A 23,532-nucleotide genomic window follows, 5' to 3' on the forward strand; every position below is an offset into this window, starting at 1 on the left:
GATGAACTCACTTTGGTCTGTGGCTTCCTACTGCAGTAGGAGGACAGCAGCTACTTAAAAAAAAAACTTTTAATTACATTATCATATGATGGTATCTAATTTCAGGTATATATAATTTTTTCAAGTATATATATATATATATATATATATATATATATATATATATACTTATTTTCTGTTCCTGTGATATTTTCTGGTTTAAGTTACACATTCTCTTTCGATGTTGGGTTCTTTCCTTTTCAGTGTATGATTCTCCAGTCGCTATGGTGGAGGTTTTTAATGTTTTTATTGTAGGGGTTTTATGATTTTTAATGTCTAAGCAGGTTTTTATAAATGTTTGTGTGTATATGTGTAAAAAATTCACTAATGTAATTATTACAATTTCTCGGTTTGTTCGGTCAAGTTGCTACAGGTGTTGTGCCGAATTCGGTTCCCTGTAGTGGAAAGTACAACCCTTCCACGGGAACGCGCATTTGAAGCTCATCGCCTTAAACTCACAGTAGCTACACAGATGCACAGTTTGCGCCGAATAAAACGTACACAAATCAATATGATTTTTTTTGTATCATAATGTTAGTAATCATCATAAGAATAATTATGATTATGATTAGGATTATTATAATATTCTGAATAAATTCCAACAGGATCCTCAAACGTTCCACAGTGATTGAAGCTACATATTCATTCATAACGTCAATTTATTTTAACAAATAAATGCTAAAACAAACACCATCCTGTGTGATGAATCTCATAAAATAAATATAAAAATAGCAGACCATTCGCTCGAAATGAACAAAAGCAGCCACGTGCTCGTAAATATGAACATATTCTCTTCACTTTCACATATCTGGAGATAACGTGACGTAGAATAAGAATCATATTGATTTGTGTACGTTTTCGTCAGCGCAAACTGTGTATCTGTGCAGTTAATATGCGCGTTCCTGCGAAAGTTTCACGCAGGGGTGCTGAATTCGGCACAACACCTGCCTGGTGCCGCAGGTCACATGACTCGAGTCGGCCAATGGATTATGGGGATTGAGGTCAGGTGACCGAAGCGTCAGTCGGAGTTGACGTTCCTGTTTCTTGTGGTACAGTTGTTTGTTTTAACCGCTTACAGCAGCAGGCTTTGAAAATGGAGAGTTACGACGCGGATACGGAGAGGGACGAGGTGCAGACACCGCTGCTTCATGGAGGAAATGAAGACAAAGTCCACGCCGGTGAGTGAAAAGAGCGAAGCTAACAGTTAGCATACAGTCAGACAACAGCTGTTAGTGCGGCTCCGAATGTTTATTACACTTTATTAACATTAAATTCTTAAAAAAAAAAAAAATCACCACAGCGTTAAATTATAGGGACGTGTATAAAAATTCTATCCTTTACCAATATAAAATCTGACTGTGAATTCAGAAAGCGTTTGAAAAACCATTTAAAATGACACCAAAATCATGTGATTATTAGGTATTAAGGGAGTTATGGCCGTTTTTTGTTCTGTGAATCGAATTGTTTTCCTGGACTTGTTTTTCATATTTTTTTCTCATAAGTTCCTTAATACCCAAGATAACTCCATGAAATTCTTAGGAATGATGGATTCCCACCTCTTCTTCATTTTAAATGGTATATCATCTGAAATACTTAATGATTACTCATTGATTAGTGCTTAATCAGTGTTTAATTAATTAATCACTTTTTTTAATTGATTGCTTTTTATCATGTTTTAATCATTTAATTCTTTTGTTGTGTTTTTCCATGTTGTGTAAAGTGTCTTGAGGCGATATTGTGAACTGGTGCTATATAATTAATAAATTGGAATTTGAATTAGTATCAGAGATAGAGACAATTAGTCATGATGGACTACAAAAGTAAGAAAATTTTGAGACAGTCCTCTCAGCAGTTGCTACATGTACATCTGGAAATTAAAATGATCATTGGTTCTTGCCATTTTACATAAAACATCACTTAAAGGAAGATATTGAGCCAGTAATTAATAGGTAAAAGCACAACCGTGAAACAACAAATTTTGAGGTACTTCTCATCGTGTACCTGAAAATAAAGCGCAAAATATCACTTGTTTCCGTTTCATTTCCACACCTGAAAAAAAGAGAAATTAAACAACAAAATGAAACAGAACAGTTTAAGTCACACAGTACCTTTTTCATCCACAGTACAATTTAGCCTAATCATGAATGTCATGTTGATCTCCACACAGCCCTTGGTCTGTGCCATGTGAGGGACATGTCCTATTCAGCTCTTAGTAGTTTCTAATGCCATCTCTGTATGCACCAAGTCCAGCAGTCATTGTTGCTTCACTGTCAAGTTGTCAAACAATGTACATCCTGCATCCTTATTATATTAAGTCCCCCAGAAAGAAGTCAATAGTTAGGGCAAATACTGACAAATCATAGTCAATGGCATCATCAAGAGTTTCTCCCTCAAACCAGTATGAGATCACATATTTTCTATTATTCCCCTTTCCTTTCATTTTTACAATTTTCCCAAAGTAGGGCACCTGCACGCTGTCCTCATACCAGACATGGCAAAGTTCATGTCCTGTGTGTTTTCATCCCAGAATGTTCTCTACTTTCCCCAGCTGGGACTCCTGTAGGTCAGAGAATTCCTGGGGAATATCAGCCAAAGTGACTGACTTTAATTTTCTTCTCTAATGTTTCTAGAGGCCTTATCTCTTGCCTGGTCTTTCTCTTTCTGTCTTTTCACTAACTTAACCATCAGTTCATCTGCCTTTTTTCTCCTCCTTCTCCACTGTACTCCTAACTTGATTGCCTTTTTGAGGATTACATCTCTTTTTCATGATCCATTTCATCCAGATAGTCCACAGTTTTATTCTTGGTGACTCTCAGTTTACAGGAGATGTAGCACAGTGTTGCACCTGGGCTTTTCTTTTTGAGAGCACTAAACATGCACATAACGTCTTCAGCATTTATGTTATGGGATCGTGCCGGTTTAATTTCTGCCAGTAATTGTCTAGTGACATTTATGTCAAAGTACTTGGAATATTGCTGGTCTAACTGTTGTGTGGGCCGCTGAAGAGGAGGTACTGCTGGCCCACCACCACAAGATGGCGCCCTGCTTGGAGTGCGGGCTCCAAGCACGAGAGGGCGTTGGCTTTGCTGGAGGTGACAGCTGTCATCAATCAACACAAGCTGTCACCCATCATCACCACTACAAAGACCGGACTGCAACTCCACCTCCTCGCCGAGAAATCAACTACCATTCAGGTAATTTCTCTGCTGCCTGACACTGTGTGTGTTTAACCTGAACTTCTATTTGCAGCCGTTTTCCTGGAGTGTTTCCTTATCTGGAGGATTGGCGTTTGGTGTGACAGCGACGGCTTCGCCTCACACCCCAACTCAGATAAGTGGTTGACCAGGAGCTGCACGAGTGTGTGTGATTGGAGGTGGAGGTTCTCCCTCCTTTACTTAAGACAGACTGTGGGATTACTGAGTGTGCGAACTCACACTCATCTGGACTGTCTCTGTTTTCTGCCAGCAGTACTGGGTCTGACTGCTGAAGACAGCGGCCACCTGGGGCGCAGGGCTTGGCGGCTCCGGTGTTCTTCAGCTCCGTTGGTGGTGGAAGCTGTGTGGGGATCCAGCTCTTCTCTCTCCAGGCGTCTTCTATCGTCGAGCCTGCCCACACGTCACCTGGTGTATGATTGACAGTCCACCATATTGTTATTGTCTGTACGTTGTTTTGCGATTCACAACATTAAATTGTTACTTTTTGGCTTATCCATTGTCCGTTCATTAACGCCCCCTGTTGTGGGTCCGTGTCACGTCACTTTCACAACAGGATTTCTCGGCCAGCGTCATGGATCCCGAGGGGCGTCAACCATCGCTTGAACAGCCAATGGGAGAGCGAGGTGCACAGGCAGGAGGCGTGTTGGGTGAACTGCAGCACATCTTAACCGTCTGTGCCGCTCGGTTGGACTTAGTTACCGAGCAGAGCAGTGTTCTCAATCGCAGGATAGAGGCTCTCACCGCCCAGGTGGAAGCGCGTGCTCAGGGCGCTGCTGCAGCACCTCCTCCTGCTGACAGTGTGCCAGAAACAGACATTCCGCTGGTCGTTCAATGACCCCCCCCCCCCCCCCCCCCACCTTCCCCTGAAGCATACATAAGCCCTCCGGAGCCGTACGGAGGCTGTGTGGAGATGTGTGCGGACTTCTTGATGCAGTGCTCGCTCATCTTTTCACAGCGTCCCGTCATGTACGCGTCAGACGCTAGCCGGGTGGCTTACGTTATAAATTTGCTTCGAGGAGAGGCACACGCCTGGGCTACGGCGCTTTGGGAGCAGAATGCACGGCTCCTAACGGTTTATACTGAGTTTGTGAGGGAGTTCCGACAGGTGTTCGACCACCCTCATAGAGGCGAGACCGCTTCAAGTGTGCTGCTGTCGATAAGACAGGGGCGTCGAAGCGCAGCGAAGTATGCAGTTGACTTCCGCATCGCGGCAGCGCGAGCCGGCTGGAATACTGTTGCGCTCCGCGCCGCCTTTATAAACGGACTGTCTCTGGTCCTCAAGGAGCACCTGGTGGCGAAGGACGAGCCGCGGGATTTAGATGGGCTTATCGACCTGGTTATACGGTTAGACAACCGATTAACAGAACACCGACGGGAGCGAGACGAAGGGCGTGGTCAGGCACAAGCCGTCCCTCTTCCTCCCGGGTCTGAAAGGGAGCCGACTTCCCCACGCTCCACTGCCAGGGCTCTCCACGTGACAACAGCTCCCCCTGCTGGCGTTGCTATGGAAACAAGCAGGGCCAAAAAACGATCAGATCAGAGACAAAGGAGGCTGATCCGTGGAGAGTGTTTTCTCTGCAGCTCTACTGAGCACACACAGAGAGAATGCCCCAAACGATCAAAACAGCAGCACTCGTCCTTAGAGACTGGGCTAAGGGTGGGTCACAATACCCACGCGGGGAAACCCCGTAAATCTGCACGAATCCCAGTCACGATCCTGAGTGGGGATTTAACCCTTCATGCCCCAGCACTGGTGGACACGGGGTCGGAGGGGAATCTGCTGGATAGCAGATGGGCAAAGGAGGTTGGGCTCCCTCTAGTGGCCTTACCGTCACCATTGTCGGTGCGGGCACTAGATGGCACCCTTCTTCCACTAATCACACACCAGACTCAGCCAGTGACATTGGTGGTGTCTGGGAATCACAGGGAGGAGATTGTGTTTTATGTAACACCTTCTACCTCCCAAGTGATTTTGGGTTTTCCATGGGTGTTAAAACACAATCCCCGGATTGATTGGCCGTCTGGGGTTGTGGTTCAGTGGAGCGAAACCTGCCACCGGGAGTGTTTAGGATCCTCGGTTCCACCCGGTGTGACAGCTAAGGAGGAGGTTTTAGTTCCCCCCAATCTGGCGGCGGTGCCAGCCGAGTACCACAACCTTGCTGACGTCTTCAGCAAGGATCTGGCACTCACGCTGCCCCCGCACCGTCCGTACGATTGTGCCATTGATTTGATACCGGGCGCTGAGTACCCGTCTAGCAGGCTGTACAACCTCTCACGTCCGGAACGCGAATCAATGGAGACCTACATCCGGGACTCCACCTCCCCGATGGGTGCTGGTTTCTTTTTTGTGGGCAAGAAGGACGGCGGACTCCATCCATGCATTGATTACAGAGGGCTGAACGAGATCACGGTTCGCAACCGATACCCGTTACCTCTGTTGGATTCAGTGTTCACGCCCCTGCATGGAGCCCAAATTTTCACGAAATTGGATCTTAGGAATGCTTATCACCTGGTTCGGATCCGGGAGGGAGACGAGTGGAAGACGGCATTTAACACCCCGTTAGGTCACTTTGAGTACCTGGTCATGCCGTTCGGCCTCACCAATGCGCCCGCGACGTTCCAAGCATTGGTTAATGACGTCTTGCGGGACTTCCTGCATCGGTTTGTCTTCGTATATCTAGACGATATACTCATCTTTTCTCCGGATCCTGAAACCCATGTTAAACATGTATGTCAGGTCCTACAGCGGTTGTTGGAGAACCGGCTGTTTGTGAAGGGCGAGAAGTGTGAGTTCCACCGCACTTCTTTGTCCTTCTTGGGGTTCCTCATCTCCTCCAACTCCGTCGCCCCTGATCCGGCCAAGGTTGCGGCGGTGAGAGATTGGCCCCAACCAAGGAACCGTAGGAAACTACAACAGTTCCTCGGTTTTGCAAATTTCTTCCGGAGGTTTATCAAGGGCTACAGTCAGGTAGTTAGCCCCCTGACAGCCCTGACCTCCACAAAAGTCCCCTTCACCTGGTCGGATCGGTGCGAAGCCGCGTTTAGGGAGTTGAAACGCCGGTTCTCGACTGCACCGGTTCTGGTGCAGCCCGATCCCAAGCGCCAGTTTGTTGTTGAAGTGGATGCCTCTGACTCAGGGATAGGAGCCGTGCTATCCCAGAGCGGGGAGTCCGACAAGGTTCTCCATCCATGTGCCTACTTTTCCCGCAGGTTGACCCCAGCTGAACGGAACTATGACGTCGGCAATCGGGAACTTCTTGCGGTGAAGGAGGCTCTTGAAGAGTGGAGACACCTGTTGGAGGGAGCATCGGTACCATTTACAGTTTTCACGGACCATCGGAACCTGGAGTACATCCGGACCGCGAAGCGTCTGAACCCCAGGCAAGCCCGCTGGTCGCTGTTCTTCAGGCATTTTGACTTCCGGATCACCTACCGCCCCGGGACAAAGAACCAACGATCTGACGCCCTGTCCCGGGTGCACGAAGAGGAGGTCAAGACCGAGCTGTCAGACCCCCCTGAAACCATCATCCCCGAGTCCACTGTCGTGGCCGCCCTTACCTGGGATGTGGAGAAGACCGTCCGGGAGGCCCTGACACGGAGCCCGGACCCGGGGACCGGTCCGAAGAACAAACTGTACGTCCCACCAGAGGCCAGGGCTGCGGTCCTTGACTTCTGTCACGATTCCAAGCTCTCCTGTCACCCAGGGGTGCGAAGAACCGTGGCAATGGTCCGGCAGCGCTTCTGGTGGGCGTCTATGAAAGCCGACGTCCGGGAGTATGTCCAGGCCTGCACCACCTGCGCCAGGGGCAAAGCTGACCACCACAAGGCCCAAGGCCTCCTCCAGCCTCTGCCAGTGCCTGGTCGCCCCTGGTCTCATATCGGCCTGGACTTTGTCACGGGCCTCCCGCCGTCCCAGGGAAACACCACCATCCTAACGATAGTGGACCAGTTCTCCAAGGCGGCCCACTTCGTGGCCCTCCCGAAGCTCCTGACGGCCCAGGAGACTGCAGACCTCCTGGTCCACCACGTCGTGCGTCTGCATGGGATTCCATCAGACATTGTCTCGGATCGTGGTCCTCAGTTCTCCTCCCAGGTCTGGCGGAGTTTCTGTAGGGAACTGGGGGCCACCGTCAGTCTCTTGTCTGGGTACCACCCCCAGATGAACGGGCAGGCAGAGCGGACAAACCAGGAACTGGAGCAGGCCCTCCGTTGCGTGACCTCCGTGCACCCGACGGCCTGGAGTGACCATCTGGCCTGGATCGAGTACGCTCATAACAGCCAAGTCTCGTCTGCCACCGGCCTCTCCCCATTTGAAGTGTGTTTGGGGTACCAGCCCCCATTGTTCCCGCTAGTGGAGGGAGAGGTCGGGGTGCCCTCGGTCCAGGCCCATCTGAGAAGGTGCCGTCGGGTGTGGCGTACCGCCCGCTCTGCCCTGCTCAAAGCCCGGACGAGGGCCAAGAACCATGCAGACCGCCGGCGTGCCCCGGCCCCTGCGTACCAGCCTGGGCAGGAGGTTTGGCTTTCCACAAAGGACATTCCCCTGCAAGTGGAATCCCACAAGTTGAAGGACAGATACATCGGACCTTTCCCCATCCTCAAGTCCTCAGTCCAGCCGCAGTGAAGCTGAAGCTGCCAGCTTCACTGCGGATCCACCCGGTTTTCCATGTGTCCCACATCAAACCTCACCACGTGTCACCCCTCTGTACCCCCGGACCGGCGCCGCCTCCTGCCCGGATCGTCGACGGGGAGCCGGCTTGGACCGTGTGCCGGCTCCTGGACGTCCGTCGGAAGGGCCGGGGGTTCCAGTATTTGGTGGACTGGGAGGGGTATGGACCCGAAGAACGCTCCTGGGTGAAGAGGAGCTTCATCCTGGACCCGGCCCTCCTGGCCGACTTCTACCGGCGGCACCCGGACAAGCCTGGTCGGGCGCCAGGAGGCGCCCGTTGAGGGGGTGGTCCTGTTGTGTGGGCCGCTGAAGAGGAGGTACTGCTGGCCCACCACCACAAGATGGCGCCCTGCTTGGTGTGCGGGCTCCAAGCACGAGAGGGCGTCGGCTTTGCTGGAGGTGACAGCTGTCATCAATCAACACAAGCTGTCACCCATCAACACCACTACAAAGACCGGACTGCAACTCCACCTCCTCGCCGAGAAATCAACTACCATTCAGGTAATTTCTCTGCTGCCTGACACTGTGTGTGTTTAACCTGAACTTCTATTTGCAGCCGTTTTCCTGGAGTGTTTCCTTATCTGGAGGATTGGCGTTTGGTGTGACAGCGACGGCTTCACCTCACACCCCAACTCAGATAAGTGGTTGACCAGGAGCTGCACGAGTGTGTGTGATTGGAGGTGGAGGTTCTCCCTCCTTTACTTAAGACAGACTGTGGGATTACTGAGTGTGCAAACTCACACTCATCTGGACTGTCTCTGTTTTCTGCCAGCAGTAGGGGTCTGACTGCTGAAGACAGCGGCCACCTGGGGCGCAGGGCTTGGCGGCTCCGGTGTTCTTCAGCTCCCTTGGTGGTGGAAGCTGTGTGGGGATCCAGCTCTTCTCTCTCCAGGCGTCTTCTATCGTCGAGCCTGCCCACACGTCACCTGGTGTATGATTGACAGTCCACCATATTGTTATTGTCTGTACGTTGTTGTGCGATTCACAACATTAAATTGTTACTTTTTGGCTTATCCATTGTCCGTTCATTAACGCCCCCTGTTGTGGGTCCGTGTCACGTCACTTTCACAACACTAACACACCAATGACTGCTTGAAGAGCTCCATATCCTTTGGAGCTTCCCTCAACTTCTGAAGAATTGAATCTTCTGGCAATTCCTTTCCAAAAAAACTCACAATCCATGGACAGGGTTACCCTTGGCATACCTGTTGCACCTTTTAGCTTTTCCAGAAGACACTTCACGCGTACGGTTCCTTCCAGATGATTAATCTGATCTGACAAACTTGTGTAGAATACCTGTAGTTTTCCCAGAAGACCAAGGACTTGAAGTTTCACATGGGCAGGAGTTTTGAGGAAGTCAATGAGTACACTAGAATGAAGACCTCCACAGGCTGTACCACTTTGGTGAAATTTCATAAACTGGGGATAATGAGCTACCAAGATTCCACTGATGTGAAACAAGACATGCAAATGGTTTCTCGTGTAGCGTGTCAAAATTCTTCAAGGCAAATCTTCATTTTTCAAGAAAATAAGGAGTCCCTGGGGATCCCCTTTGCTGACCTTGTACCTCATTTTGTTTAGTTGAAGAACAATGTCTCCTGCAAGACAGTCAGAGCCAAAGTGTTATATGGCTGGGGGGGCCTGGCTGCCGGTTTGTTTGTCTTTTTGTTTTCCTCCCAGGTGGCGTGCATTTGGGACTGAGTGGCTGTGTTGCTGAGGCTGTCAGGACCTCACCCTGATCACCTGCGACTCGTCAGGACTCACAGCTGAGGTGCATCTGGATGGATTGGAGCATGTTGGCATTTAAGACTGGAGTGCACAGTGTGTATTTGCCAGAGACTCGACCTTGTGACCAGACGGGTGAGATCGTCGTCTCGGGAGCCATCTCATTAGCAGCGGATGCTGAGAAACGTCCAGGTTTGATGCACAGTCTGTGAAAGAGGAGGGGGTGAGGTCTCACGCTCGTCAGCACACTTCCTGAGGTACGTTAGATTTTGTGACTAACAGTTATACAGTCAGTAAATGTGGTGTCCCTCACACCTTATTGTATTGAGCTGTTTGTTAGTCATGTATCAGCTTCCACTGCGGTGGAGTTCTGTGAACTGGATGTTCCATGCCTGCAGGTTGGAAGCTGATCAGCAATCAAGCCAGGAAGTGTTTGCTGTTTGTACACCTTTAAGTGTTCTGTGTGTAGAGTGTGGACTCACATAATGGTTCCTTCTTTCACAGACTCGGTTGTTGCGGCCACCTGGGGGGTGTCGGCGGGGTCCTTGGGTCCGAAACAGCTTCTGGCTCCGGACCGTTAGCGCTGCTGGGAGCGCACCACGCCAGACCGCACCTTTCTGTATTATCACTGTTATGTATTAAATTCAGTTAGCCTTTGTACCGTGCTCTGCTTATTTCATACTGGGTCCTTCAAACGCTGGTCGGTTCTCCGAGCTGCGTCCGACACATAACACAAAGAGTTTCTTGGTTATGTCATTCTATTTCTCAATTGCCTTTGATGCTGCCCTTGTCCCTGTGGCAAATTAATCCAATGGGTGAAGGTGGCAATTTAAATCATTTAGATTCTTGTTCCATGTTTTGTTTACAAGAGTCATTGCAGCATGATTCGCTGCACAACGATCAGTCATGGAGTTCACAATATTTCCTATCAGAGCACTTCTGGTATCCTGATAATCTGAACCATGGAAGTATGAATACAGTTGTGTTAAATTGTCAACAGTATCACATATATGGGCACGATAATCCTTGGCAGTTTCTCCTGGCAGTTCAAGTGCTGCTTCATAACAAGCTTCATAACAGTCCTTTTTTTCTTATTTTTAGAAAATACATTTATATACGTTTATATATATATATATATATATATATATATATGTGTGTGTTATTTGTCCAAAAATAGACATGTACATCCATCCATCCATCCATTTTCTTCCGCTTTATCGGATCGCGATCCGATCGGTCGGGTCACGGGGGCAGCAGCTCAGGCAAAGCCGCCCAGACCTCCCGATCCACACACACCTCCCCCAGCTCCTCCGGGGGAACCCCAAGACATTCCCAAGCCAGCCGAGAGATGTAGTCCCTCCAGCGTGTCCTGGGTCTTCCCCGGGGGCCTCCTCCCAATGGGACGTGCCTGGAACACCTCTCCAGCAAGGCGTCCCGGGGGCATCCGGAAAAGATGCCCGAGCCACCTCAACTGACTCCTTTTGACGTGGAGGAGCAGCGGCTCGACTCCGAGCTCCTCCCGAGTGAGATGAGTTTCCTCCGCAGGGTGGCTGGGCGCTCCCTTAGAGATAGACATGTACAATTAAAAGTAAACAGGGTAAAATCAAATTAAAAATTTAATAACAAAAAGGTAACAACTTATTTAGTACATAGGTACATTATTGTCTCACATACTTCATCCTTTGACAGTAAAAATTCATTATTAAAATCAGAGTCCATAGATAACACACTCGAACACAGCACACTGCAAGCATTTTAATGTCAATCCAATGCTGATGCTTGAAACTAAGCAATAAATTAAGAAACAAAACTAACTTCAGTCCAAGCTGCTCCTTAATCATGTATTTATTTATTTCATCTTTTTTTTTAGCAAAACAAGGTAAATTATTTAAATATGGGTTTTATCCATTTATCCTAATGCAGCACTGAAATAGTAAAACTAGAACACACTCTGAGTGCTCACAGTGATATTGATTGAACATCATTAATGAAAGACTTGTGGTTGTATTTTTATTTGTTATGAATAGTCATCTTAATAGCTCTTGTTATTATATGCAACAATACCTTTCAAATATATCTTCATAGTTGAGCTTCACCTAAAAGGTGAGGGGAGGGATGCTCCCCCACCTCCGCAGTGGGCCTGTGCAGTTCCTGTTAGCAGGAAGAAGTGCACACACAATTTGTGTATTCACATGGAATGCACTATCTAAATGCCTGACAAGGAGTGTGTATCACATGCGCCATCAGACAGAAACAGAATTGATCCATGTTTGAAGTGAAGCAGAGTGTAAATATGGCCTAATTCAAAAATAATGAAGCCAGAGTGTGACATAACCATCAAAATTTAAAAGTGGTCTTTTTTGTGAAATGTTATCACTTTAGGTGTGGTTATATATCAGAGTTTCAATATTTCTGTTGGTCTCGGTTCAGTCGTTGCTAGAAATTATCATTGCATATATACTATAATGTGCTAGAGCGTAACGCTTGCGACAACAGTTGGAGGTATCTTTAGTCTGCAGAAGCCTGAAACAAAGAAATTCTGTCCATTAGTTCCTGGTATTATTGAACAAGTAATATAATTATTTTATTGAAGCAGAGTAGGAGATACAGGTAAGGTTTTGACACAAATAAGTCAAGGACTTATTCTCAGCGTTACGTTTGTGATGGTTTTCCCTTGCTTTAGAAACATGATTTTTTTTCTTGGAAATGGCATTTCTGCCTTTACAGAAATGTATTACTGTGTGTTAGTATGAAACACAAACAAACTGACAAAATACACAAAATACCCATTATTTATTTAACATTCAACTTTAAATGATAATGCTAAATATCAATGTCACACAAAATTGATGAAAAAAGTGCTTTTTTGGGGTAAATTTCATGCATACGTATCTCTGGAACCGTGCAGAATTTTTCCATGAAATTTTCAGTACCTGTCAAAGAGACTATAGGCAACTCACAGATAAATCTGGATGGTGCTAAATAAAATAATGGCTTATTCATGAGAAATTCAATGCAAATCAGCAGTTAGGCTTCATTATTTTTGAACTAGGCCATATGCTTTTAAAACGCTTACCTAAAGGTAAGCTAGAAGAAGTCATTGATGGAGCGGTGGCTGTGGCTGCCATCGGCACAGTGCACATGAAGTGGAGCAAGATGGAACACAGACTGATATGTGTAACTAACTAATGTTGAATCAAACCAATATAGAACATTGACAAATTCAAGTCCTTATATAAAGATGCGGTTTGGTCTGTATACAGAGAGAATAGAATTTAATGTACTGTTCTTTATCAGTGTTGTGCTGTACCTTACGATTCCTTACCATTGTTGGTATGTGATATACTCTACCTGTGAATTTCTTACCATTGTTGGTGTGTGCTTTATCTTGTTGTTACCATTTTGGTATTTTTGTCCTTACCACTGCTGGTATCTACCTCTTTGTTGCAAACAAAAACTTTGAATATGGCTAAATTGCTGTTTATATATATATATATATATATATATATATATATATATATATATATATATATATATATTTTTTTTTTTTTTTTTCTTTTCAGTTGAACTGACAAGGAAGTCATTGTGATTATTTATTTTGTGTTAAAATGAATGATGGGGTGGGATTTAATAAGTTTTCTTCTTCCCACTCCTTTTGGAGCTAAATGATAAATTTATTGCATATGTACTGGATATATGTATTAATTTTCTTTTTGTATTAACCTGCTTGAAATGAATAAACAAACAAACAAACAAACAACATTGAAAAACATGACCTGAACCCTAGTTTATTGTAATTACCTCTGCCAAGGAGGTTATGTTTTCGGTCGAGTTTGTTTTTGTTTGTTTGTTTGTCTGTCTGTCTGTTTGTCAGCAGGATAACTCGAAACGTTTTAAAGGATTTTGATGAAATTTTGTGGAGTGGTTGGAAATGACAAGAGGAACAAGTGATTAAATTTTAGTGGTGATCCGGATCACGATCTGGATCCAGGAATTTTTTTAAAGGATTCTTCACCATTGAGGGATAGGGGGAATTTTGACATTCTAGTTTCTAACTCCACAAAAACAAGGCAGAAAGGCTTGAAAAAGGGTGTAACATAGTCAAATGTTCTATCAAACAACAAAGTTTGGTGATGATCGGATCCAGATTCCGGATCTGGTGATCCAGAATATGCAAAAATATAGGGAAAATAGAAAATGTATCAGTGTGAGGTGACAAATGAAGCTAGAGATGCACAACTAACACCAAATTGTAGCTGAATCTGTACTGATTCAGTAAGGTGTCATCAGATTTGATGTAGCTTCAAATGTTATGGCGCTAGATCCAGAAGAAAACCGCCATTACAGAAAAATCATTTTTATACAATAACGTTTGAACTAATAAAGACATAAAAGTGATTCCAAGTTCTAGTGGTATGTTTTCATGGTCAAGGATGTCAAATATAAAGGAAAGAAAAGTATATGTATCATGGTTTTGGTTGTAACACTGAATTGTTGAATAGATCACTGTGCCAAGGAGGGAATCTTTTTAGGGTCAGTGACCCTATGGCCTTGTGTAGCACATGCAACACTTAAAAAATAGTTCTATTTCAGAATTTACTGTTATTTATTTAGAGAAGTGTTTCATAAATGTTAAAAAATTCATATATTTGCAGTTTAGTTGAATAATAAATTGAATTTTGTCTCTTATTTGTTTTTGTCTATAAGTAAAGTAGCTTCTGGGAAAGGTGCAAGTTGCAATAAACTGTGATGCCAAGCGCTAAGGATACATGCTATCCAGTCACAGCAGATGAAACTTTTTTTTAATAGCAAACATCATTGTTAGACTTTTTTAGGTTCAGTGATTCCACGGCGTGTAGATGTTATGGCGTCAGTGACCCCATGGCCATGGTGGAGGTTTGTACTCTCCGAGTGCTTCTAGTTATTTTTGTTTTCATGCAAGAAAAATAACTTTATGACAGTCCAACCAATGAGTGTGAGTGTGAGTATTTGCAAAGTGTGAGTATTTGTAGCTAAACCTGCCCAGAAAATGCCATCCGTGTGAATGTCAAATCTGTGGATATACACATTAAACAAGTCTTATTCTAGGTATTTCTGTCTTTATCCTTCTACAGCACCATCATGCTGTTCTTCACGCTACAGCCTGGCGTTCCTCTCCTGTTATGGCTTCTTTGTGGTCTACGCATTGCGGGTCAACCTCAGCGTGGCCATGGTGGACATGTTGAACAGCTCCCACCAAATTGACAATAACCACAGCAGCTCAGTGTGTCCTGCTCGTGGAAGTCCTCCACAGTCCATAAACAACCACGCGGTGAGCACAAAGGGGGGAAAGGTCCTCCTATGACACAACACTGAAAAGCACTCCAAGTAGATTAATCATGTTTGAAAGTTGTTGAGCTTGAAATATATTTCTGATTAAATTCAAGTAATATGCACCAATGTGTTTTTGCACAGTAGAATTTGACTACAACCACAAAACTGTGTTTGTCACATGGAGGAAAAAAAAAACCTCTGTGTACATTAGCCATTGCAATAACAATGTATTAAATAATAAATGACATATATGTACCCTCGGAAGTAATTCATTTATTCTCCATGAAGTCTTGGTTCCACAAGAACTGGATTGGAACTACCATATTTTCCAGTGTATAAATTGTGTTTTGTTTTTTTGTTTGTTTGTTTTTCCTTCATTTTTTCCTGCATTTTTTCCTGCATGAGATCCTGTATGAGATCCTACATTTATAGTCCAGTGAGACTTTTATAGAATAGAATAATTCTTTATTGTCCACCGAGGTGGAATATTGTCTTCGGCTCACCAGCACAAAAAAACACAACACTGAAATGCAAACATTGCCATACATAAAAACATATAATAGACACAATAAAACAAAAATAAGATATAGTAAAATAGATAGGAATAAAGGAAGAAGTTAAATAAGATCTAATAAGATAAAGAAAATGTAAAATAAGATCTAGTAAAATAAATAAAACAAGTAAAGCAGTTCAGGTTTTGTCTGTGGGTTGGTCACTTTGTCGAGTTCATAATGGTAACGACATTTGGTATAAAAGATTTTTTAAAAACATTTGGCCAGAGGAGCTCTCTAGTGCCTCCCAGACTTCAGGAGCTCAAACTGCCAGGACTCTCTAAGCTTTCCTCCTCATCCTGTCAGTGTAAATGTGGGCCAGAGGCTTCTGGGGTTTTACCACAATTTTCCTGCCATTTTTACAATTCTATTTAGTTTGTCCTTACACTTGCAACTCAAGTGACCAAACCAAACACAAAGATGAAATGTTAAAATACTCTCAATACGAGGTCTGTCCATAAAGTATCGTACCTTTTTATTTTTTTTTTAACTATATGGATTTGATTCATATGTTTTCACGTCAGACAAGCTTGAACCCTTGTGCGCATGCGTGAGTTTTTCCACGCCTGTCGGTGACGTCATTCGCCTGTGAGCACGCCTTGTGGAAGGAGTGGTCCCGCCCCGTCGTCGGATTTTCATTGTCTGGAAATGGCGGAATGATTTGGGTTTTTTTTTCCATCAGAATCTTTTCAGAAGCTGTTAGAGACTGGCACCTGGAAACTATTCAAAAAATTTATCTAGCTTTCGGTGAAAATTTTACAGGCTTCACAGAGAATAAGGTCTGGGCGAAGATGACGAAGAAGAGGAGGAAAACGTTGCCATGAACAGCGGGAGAAGAAGAAAACTAGAAGGGTGGAAATGAGAGTGGGGACTTTGAATGTTGGTAGTATGACTGGTAAAGGGAGAGAGCTGGCTGATATGATGGAGAGGAGAAAGGTAGACATATTGTGTGTGCAAGAGACCAAGTGGAAGGGAAATAAGAGCAGGAGCATCGGCGGTGGGTACAAGTTGTTGTACCATGGTGAGGACAGGAAGAGAAATGGTGTTGGGGTCATTTTAAAGGAAGAGTATGTTAAAAGTGTGTTGGAGGTTAAGTGAGTGTCTGACAGGGTGATGAGTGTGAAGTTGGAAATTGAAGGGGTGATGATGAATATCATCAGTGCATATGCCCCACAGGTACGTTGTGAGATGAAGGAGAAAGAAGATTTCTGGAGTGTGTTAGATGAGGTGGTGGAGAGTGTGCCCAAGTATGAAAGAGTGGTGATAGGAGCAGACTTCAATGGGCATGTTGGTGAAGGGAACAGAGGTGATGAGGAAGTAATGGGTAGATATGGTATCAAGGATAGGAATGGGGAAGGGCAGATGGTAGTTGATTTTGCAAAAAGGATGGAAATGGCTGTGGTGAATACCTATTTTAAGAAAAGGGAGGAGCACAGGGTAAAATATAAGAGTGGAGGAAGGTGCACACAGGTGGACTACATTCTTTATAGGAGATGCAAGCTAAAAGAAATCACAGACTGTAAGGTGGTAGCAGGAGAGAGTGTCACTAGACAGCATAGGATAGTTGTTTGTAGGATGACTTTAGAGGTAAAGAAGAAGAAGAGAGTGAGAGCTCAACAAAGGATCAGATGGTGGAAGCTGAAGGAGGAAGACTGTTGTGTGAAATTTAGCGAGCAGGTGAGAGAAGCACTAGTTGGAGGGGAAGCAATTTTGGACAACTGGAAGAGTACTGCAGATGTGGTGAGGGAGACAGCTAGGGCAGTACTGGGTATGACATCTGGACAGTGGAAGGAAGACAAGGAGACTTGGTGGTGGAATGAAGAGGTCCAGGAAAGCATAAGGAGAAAGAGGTTGGCGAAAAAGTTTTGGGATAGTTGGAGAGATGAAGAAAGTAGACAGGAGTACAAGGAGATGAGGCGTAAGGCGAGAAGAGAAGTGGCAAAAGCAAAGGAAAAGGCATATTGCGAGCTGTACAAGAAGTTGAATAGTAAGGAAGGAGAAAAGGACTTGTACCGATTGGCCAGATAAAGGGACAGAGCTGGAAAGGATGTGCAGCACGTTAGGGTGGTAAAAGATGCACATGGTAATGTGCTGACAAGTGAGGAGTGTGTGCTGAGAAGGTGGAGGGAATATTTCGAAGAGTTGATGAATAAAGAAAATGAGTGAGAGAAAAGGCTGGATGATGTGGTGAGAGTAAATCAGGAAGTAAAAGAGATTAGCAAGGAAGAAGTGAGGGCTGCTATGAAGAGGATGAAGAGTGGAAAGGCAGTTGGTACAGATGACATTCCAATGGAGGCATGGAAATGTCTAGGAGAGATGGCAGTAGAGTTTCTAACCAGATTGTTTAATAAAATCTTGGAAAGTGAGAGGATGCCTGAGAAGTGGAGACGAAGTGTGCTGGTTCATATTTTCAAGAACAAGGGTGATGTGCAGAGCTGCAGTAACTACAGAGGCATAAAGCTGATCAGCCACAGCATGAAGTTATGGGAAAGAGTAGTAGAAGCTAGGCTTAGAAAACAGGTGAAGATCTGTGAGCAGCAATATGGTTTTATGCCGAGAAAGAGCACTACAGATGCAATGTTTGCTCTGAGAATACTGTTGGAAAAGTACAGAGAAGGACAGAAAGAGTTACATTGTGTGTTTGTGGACTTAGAAAAAGCTTATGATAGGGTGCCAAGAGAAGAGTTGTGGAATTGTATGAGGAAGTCTGGAGTGGCAGAGAAGTATGTTAGGGTAGTGCAGGACATGTACAAGAATAGTGTGACAGCGGTGAGATGCGCAGTCGGAATGACAGACTCATTCAAGGTGGAGGTGGGATTACACCAAGGATCAGCTCTGAGTCCTTTCTTGTTTGCAGTGGTGATGGACAGGTTGACAGATGAGATCAGACAGGAGTCCCCATGGACTATGATGTTTGCAGATGGAAACGATTGATCTGCTGTGGCGACCCCTAACGGGAACAGCCGAAAGACAAAGAAGAAGACAGAGAATAAGGTCTGGTAGTACAGCTTTAAGGACCCCTTTAAGGACGCTCAGCCCGCCGCGCTCCGAGCTGCGACGACACGGCACAAGCCACCGGACCATTTCTGAGCTGATGGCTCTGTGGATACGAGACCGTCGTGTGCTCTTTCTCTGGTTATCACCAGAGCTAGACATTAGCCATTTTCCGGCAGATTTCACTTTTAACAAGAGATTTTGTCATGGAAAGCCGCGCGGAGGCTTCGTGCATCACGACCGATTCACTTTGGAAGCGAGACAAAGGAACACCTCCGTTTCGGCGTGCCAGAGGACAAGTTTGGACATGTCCAGCTCTCCACAATTTCACTGATACTTACTGGACTGGTAAGCATTGAAAGCCGAGATAGACATGGCTGATGTCCAGCTGTTGTGATAACCAGAGAAAGAGCACACGATGGTCTCGTATCCACAGAGCCATCAGCTCAGAAATGGTCCGGTGGCTTGTGCCGTGTCATCGCAGCTCGGAGCGCGGCGCGCTGAGCGTCCTTAAAGGGGTCCTTAAAGCTGTACTACCAGACCTTATTCTCTGTGGAGCCCGTAAAATTTTCACCGAAAGCCAGATACATTTTTCGAATAGTTTCCAGGTGCCAGTCTCTAACAGCTTCTGAAAAAATTCTGATGGGAAAAAACCCCCAAATCATTCCACCATTTCCAGACAATGAAAATCTGACGACGGGGCGGGACCACTCCTTCGACAAGGCGTGCTCACAGGCGAATGACGTCACCGACAGGCGTGGAAAAACTCACACATGCGCACAAGGGTTCAAGCTTGTCTGATGTGAAAACATATGAATCAAATCCATATAGTTTAAAAAAAAATAAAAAGGTACGATACTTTATGGACAGACCTCGTATGTGCAGAATACACAAGCTCTAAAATCTGCAGATTGATACCAAAACAGCTTAATCTTCTAAGAAGACCGAGTTGCTGTGAGCATTTCTTAAAAATAAAATCGGTGTTTTCAGAGAAGCTCAAATGACTGTCAAGGACTGTACCAAGATAATTAAAAGTTTCCACTGTTTCAGCAAGCTGGCCATCGAGTGAAACTGGCTGTACTGTCAGTTCTTGCTTTGTGTAAAAAAACAAGCTCTTTTGTTTTAGACACATTGATTTCTAGCTGGCTGTCGAGACACCAAGTTTCAAGAGCCTCAGTGTGAACGAGATAGGAGGCTTCACCAAAGGAGTCAAATTTCTGAAGCAGGCCGACTAGGGCCATGTCATCCGCGTATTTAATCAGTTTAAAAATTGTGTCATTAAGTGCAAGTTCGTTTGTAAAAAAGCGAGAAGAGTAAAGGTGAAAGAACATTACCCTGTGGGCAGCCAGTGCTTATGATGAGCTCTCCTGACAAAATGTTATTAGCACAGACCCTTTGAGGGCGAAAAGACAAAAAGTCTCTGATCCAGAGCATCAGGCCCTTTTCTACATTTATATCAGCCAGCCTTTTCAGAAGAATGTGTAATTTCATAGAATTAAAAGCTGCACTGAAGTCTACAAACAAAACCGAGCGTATGCTTTAGCAAGTGAAAGCTGCTTTGAGATCACGTCCAGCAAGATCAGTACAGCATCATCAGTACCTTTCTCCCTCTTATAGGCAAGCTGCAGAGGGTCTAGTTCACAGACCACTGTGGTGGTCAGGACTTCAACTAAAACTCTCTCCATAGTTTTACATAATATGGAGGTTATGACAATGGGCTGAAAATCTTCAGGTTTGCTTGCCCCTGGCTTTTTTGGTCTAGGCCTTATTATGGAAAATTTCCAAGATTTGGGCACTCCTGTGACAAGGAGGGAATTAAACAATCTGGAGAACACTCCTTTTAATTGAGGAGCGCAGTCTTTGAGTAGACGGGCTTTCAGGCCGTCTCTGCCAGTGGCCTTGTTTGGCTTCAGTTTAGAAAGACTTTTAGTACTGAAGAAGAAAAGAAAGAAAAATACAGAAGAATTGCACATTATTAATAATCATGGAATTATGGGAGGTGATGGTCTAGTGGTTAAGTGTTGGGCATGAGACCAAAGGATTCTCAGTTCAAATCCCAGCCTAACCGAAAAAAATCACTAAGGGCCCTTGGGCAACGTCCATAATCCCTGATTTGCTCCCGGTATGTAGTGCGCGCCTTGCATGGCAGCACCCTGACATCGGTGTGTGAATTGGTGAATGTGAGGCGTAATTGGAAAGCACTTTGAGCGTCTGAAGCAGATGGAAAAGCGCTATATGAATGCATTCCATTTATTTATATAATAATATCGCCACAGCGGATCCAGTCCAGATTCTCATTGAGATTTGGCACATTTTACATTGGATGTCCTTCCTTATGCACCTCCAGTTTTCATTGCAGAAGCACAAACAGCCAAGTACTAACCAACACCTACCCTGTTTAGCTTCTGGGAACTGAGAGGATCAGTCATATGCAAAGGAAATGGCTGGCAGCTTCACATGAAAGAGTTTTTGAATGTTCTTGCTTTATTTTATATTTTTTCCTGTGTGCATTGCCAAAGGCAGAGCAGGTCTGGGAACTGTTTTACTCCATGTGTGCATAAGACTGTTTGTCCATGTGTGTGTTCAAGTGATCATTATGTATGAGATACTTTGGACAAAGAGGGTATGAAGACCCCGGACAAGTTCAACATCGGACACAATTTTAATTGTTGCCATCAGAGGACAGAACATCAGAAACGTTGTCTGTGTAATATCTTGACAAAGACTTTGTATATTAAGGTGAAACTTGGTACACAACGTCACCTCGGATGACTTCAGAGTTATTCACATTTTAATTGAGATTTTGGCCACCAGGGAAGAGAGGGTTTGAAACCTAACCTAAGCCAGAAATCCACAGACTTTTCATGGATCGTGACTGGATGACACACCCCACAATATAATGCTATCCGATGCCAATTTATGATTCCTGCTGTGCTCCATTGTTGCTGAGCTATAAATCACGCAGGATTGTTGTCGAACGTTTTATACCATGTACACAATGCAGTAGAACTATACCGCTCAAAGAGCACGTGTGAACAATTAAAACAAAAAAAATGCACATTACAGCCTACGGCTGCAGCTCCTCGCGCTCACCTCCTTAGCTTCTCTCATGATTGTGTTAAATAAAGTGTTAATTCCTGCTCGCAGACCAATTGCCAGTGACAGGACATGTCCACATCCAGTATGCTCCTCATGGAGGACATCACATCCACTCAGATGGTTCATGTGTGCATGAACGCCGGCTGCAGCTCTGCGGTCACAGGAAGAAATATAAACTAGAACACACATCAGAGTGCACACCTGTAGTGCTGCACAAGAAGAAAGAAAAACTAGAACACACATCAGAGTGCACACCTGCAGCGCTGCACAGGAAAAACAATAAACCAGAAGAGAAATCAGATATGAGAAATCAGTAATAAAGAACATTAACTTCTGGAAATAATGTATTTTGACTTTTTCCAATGTATCAACTCCATCTGCATGTCCAGGCAGTCTGTTCTCCAGTCTGCTCTCCCCCCTGCTGTGCGCAACTGATGCAGACTTGCCTGTGTTACTAGATACGCAGCATATGCAACTTGAAGCAGGCCCTGTGTGAAAGGGGCTTTAGTGATGTTGGTCCAACATGCTCTAGCTGTTGGTTTAAACTGGATCAAGACCGCACTCTGTATAATATTTTTGGTTGGACTGATAACAGTCCAACCAAAAAAATGGCACAGGGAAAAAAAACTTTTAAACTGGAAGAAACCTCAAGCAGAACCAGACTTACTGAGGGCCCATCAGCTGCGACAAACTAGATTTAATAAAAGGTATTTGTAAGAGCACGTGATTATTTTAGCATAAGAATTAAATCCTATTTAGGGCTTTGAGGGCCACTGGTGATGGAGCTTAACCCCAGATTCTTTAGCGTGAAGTGGCTGAGAGTCTATAACTCCCTCTGGATGGAGTACCACTCCATCACAGGTTATTTCCCTAAAGCCGATACCTGAGTGGACTAGGATGATGCAGATGACATATCTCATCCAAAGATGCAGACTGGTAGTATGACCAAGGTGTACCTTGGTAGCCCAGTTTAGTCTGTGAAAATACAGGCTATAGATATATTTTGAGGGGAAAAACTGTTTTTATGCCCATAAAACTCACGCATCCTCTTAAATCTTGTTTTGACTGTAATACAGTTGCTCTAATTCCTCTTTTTACAGGCCAGTGTGTACAACTGGGACATTCAGACACAGGGCTGGATCCTGGGCTCCTTCTTTTATGGCTACATCTTCACCCAGATCCCCGGGGGATACATGGCCAGGCGCTTTGGACCCAAGTGGCTGATGGGCTTCGGAGTCCTGGGAACTGCTGTTTTCACGCTGCTCACCCCTGTGGCTGCTGACCTGGGCGCTGGCTACCTCATTGTCGTCCGAGTGATAGAAGGGATTGGAGAGGTAAGGGATCAGGAAGTGGATCCATATTCTGACATTTTGATAAGAGGACAGAACTACATGGAATTATTTCAACATAGCTGTCGTTTATGAGCTAAAGTATTTGATGTACCATGAAAAAAGGATACTAATTCAAGTAATGGATGTGCAGATTACTGTTATTTTTATTTTTGTATTTATTTATTTACTTTTTAAATTCAGGTGATGGTCATCATTATTTTCCTTACATTAACCCCTGTATTCATGTTTTTTGTTTTTTTTTACGTAGAGCACGTTGAAGGAATTGCAAACTTGCTTTTCATTGTATGTGTGAGCGTGTGACTGATAACGTTTTTGAATTTCACTAAAACGCAGTCTCATTCTTAAATGAGGACACTTAATTTTTAATGGATTTGTAGATGTATGATGAGATAAACCTGTTGCAGAGGTGGTTTTGTGTTGATGGATGATCAACAGCTTGGTTGCACTTTAGTCCCCACCCCATACTGATGTTCTTTCTGTGGTTGGTCTCAGGGAGTCACATTCCCTGCAATGTTTACTATGTGGGCCGCATGGGCACCGCCGCTGGAGAGAAGCCGACTTCTCACCATTTCCTTCAT

The 23,532-nt window shown here is 44.8% G+C and overlaps 1 protein-coding gene across 3 annotated transcripts in view; it reads left to right on the plus strand.

The window, feature by feature from the left end:
* The first annotated feature begins 1,081 nt into the window (after window positions 1–1,081).
* slc17a5 (solute carrier family 17 member 5) overlaps window positions 1,082–23,532 on the plus strand; it is a 54,810-nt gene continuing 32,359 nt past the window's right edge. For all 3 annotated transcript variants that reach the window (XM_034185400.1, XM_034185402.1, XM_034185401.1), the window contains exons 1-4: window positions 1,082–1,217; window positions 14,760–14,956; window positions 22,703–22,936; window positions 23,447–23,532. The exon at window positions 23,447–23,532 is cut by the window's right edge and continues 2 nt beyond it. In XM_034185400.1, coding sequence (XP_034041291.1) covers window positions 1,133–1,217; window positions 14,760–14,956; window positions 22,703–22,936; window positions 23,447–23,532 — 602 coding nt within the window. In that variant the 5' untranslated portion in view covers window positions 1,082–1,132. The remainder of the gene's footprint in view (window positions 1,218–14,759; window positions 14,957–22,702; window positions 22,937–23,446) is intronic.

This window comes from Thalassophryne amazonica, chromosome 13 (assembly GCF_902500255.1).
Source record: "Thalassophryne amazonica chromosome 13, fThaAma1.1, whole genome shotgun sequence".
NCBI classification, from domain to species: domain Eukaryota; kingdom Metazoa; phylum Chordata; class Actinopteri; order Batrachoidiformes; family Batrachoididae; genus Thalassophryne; species Thalassophryne amazonica.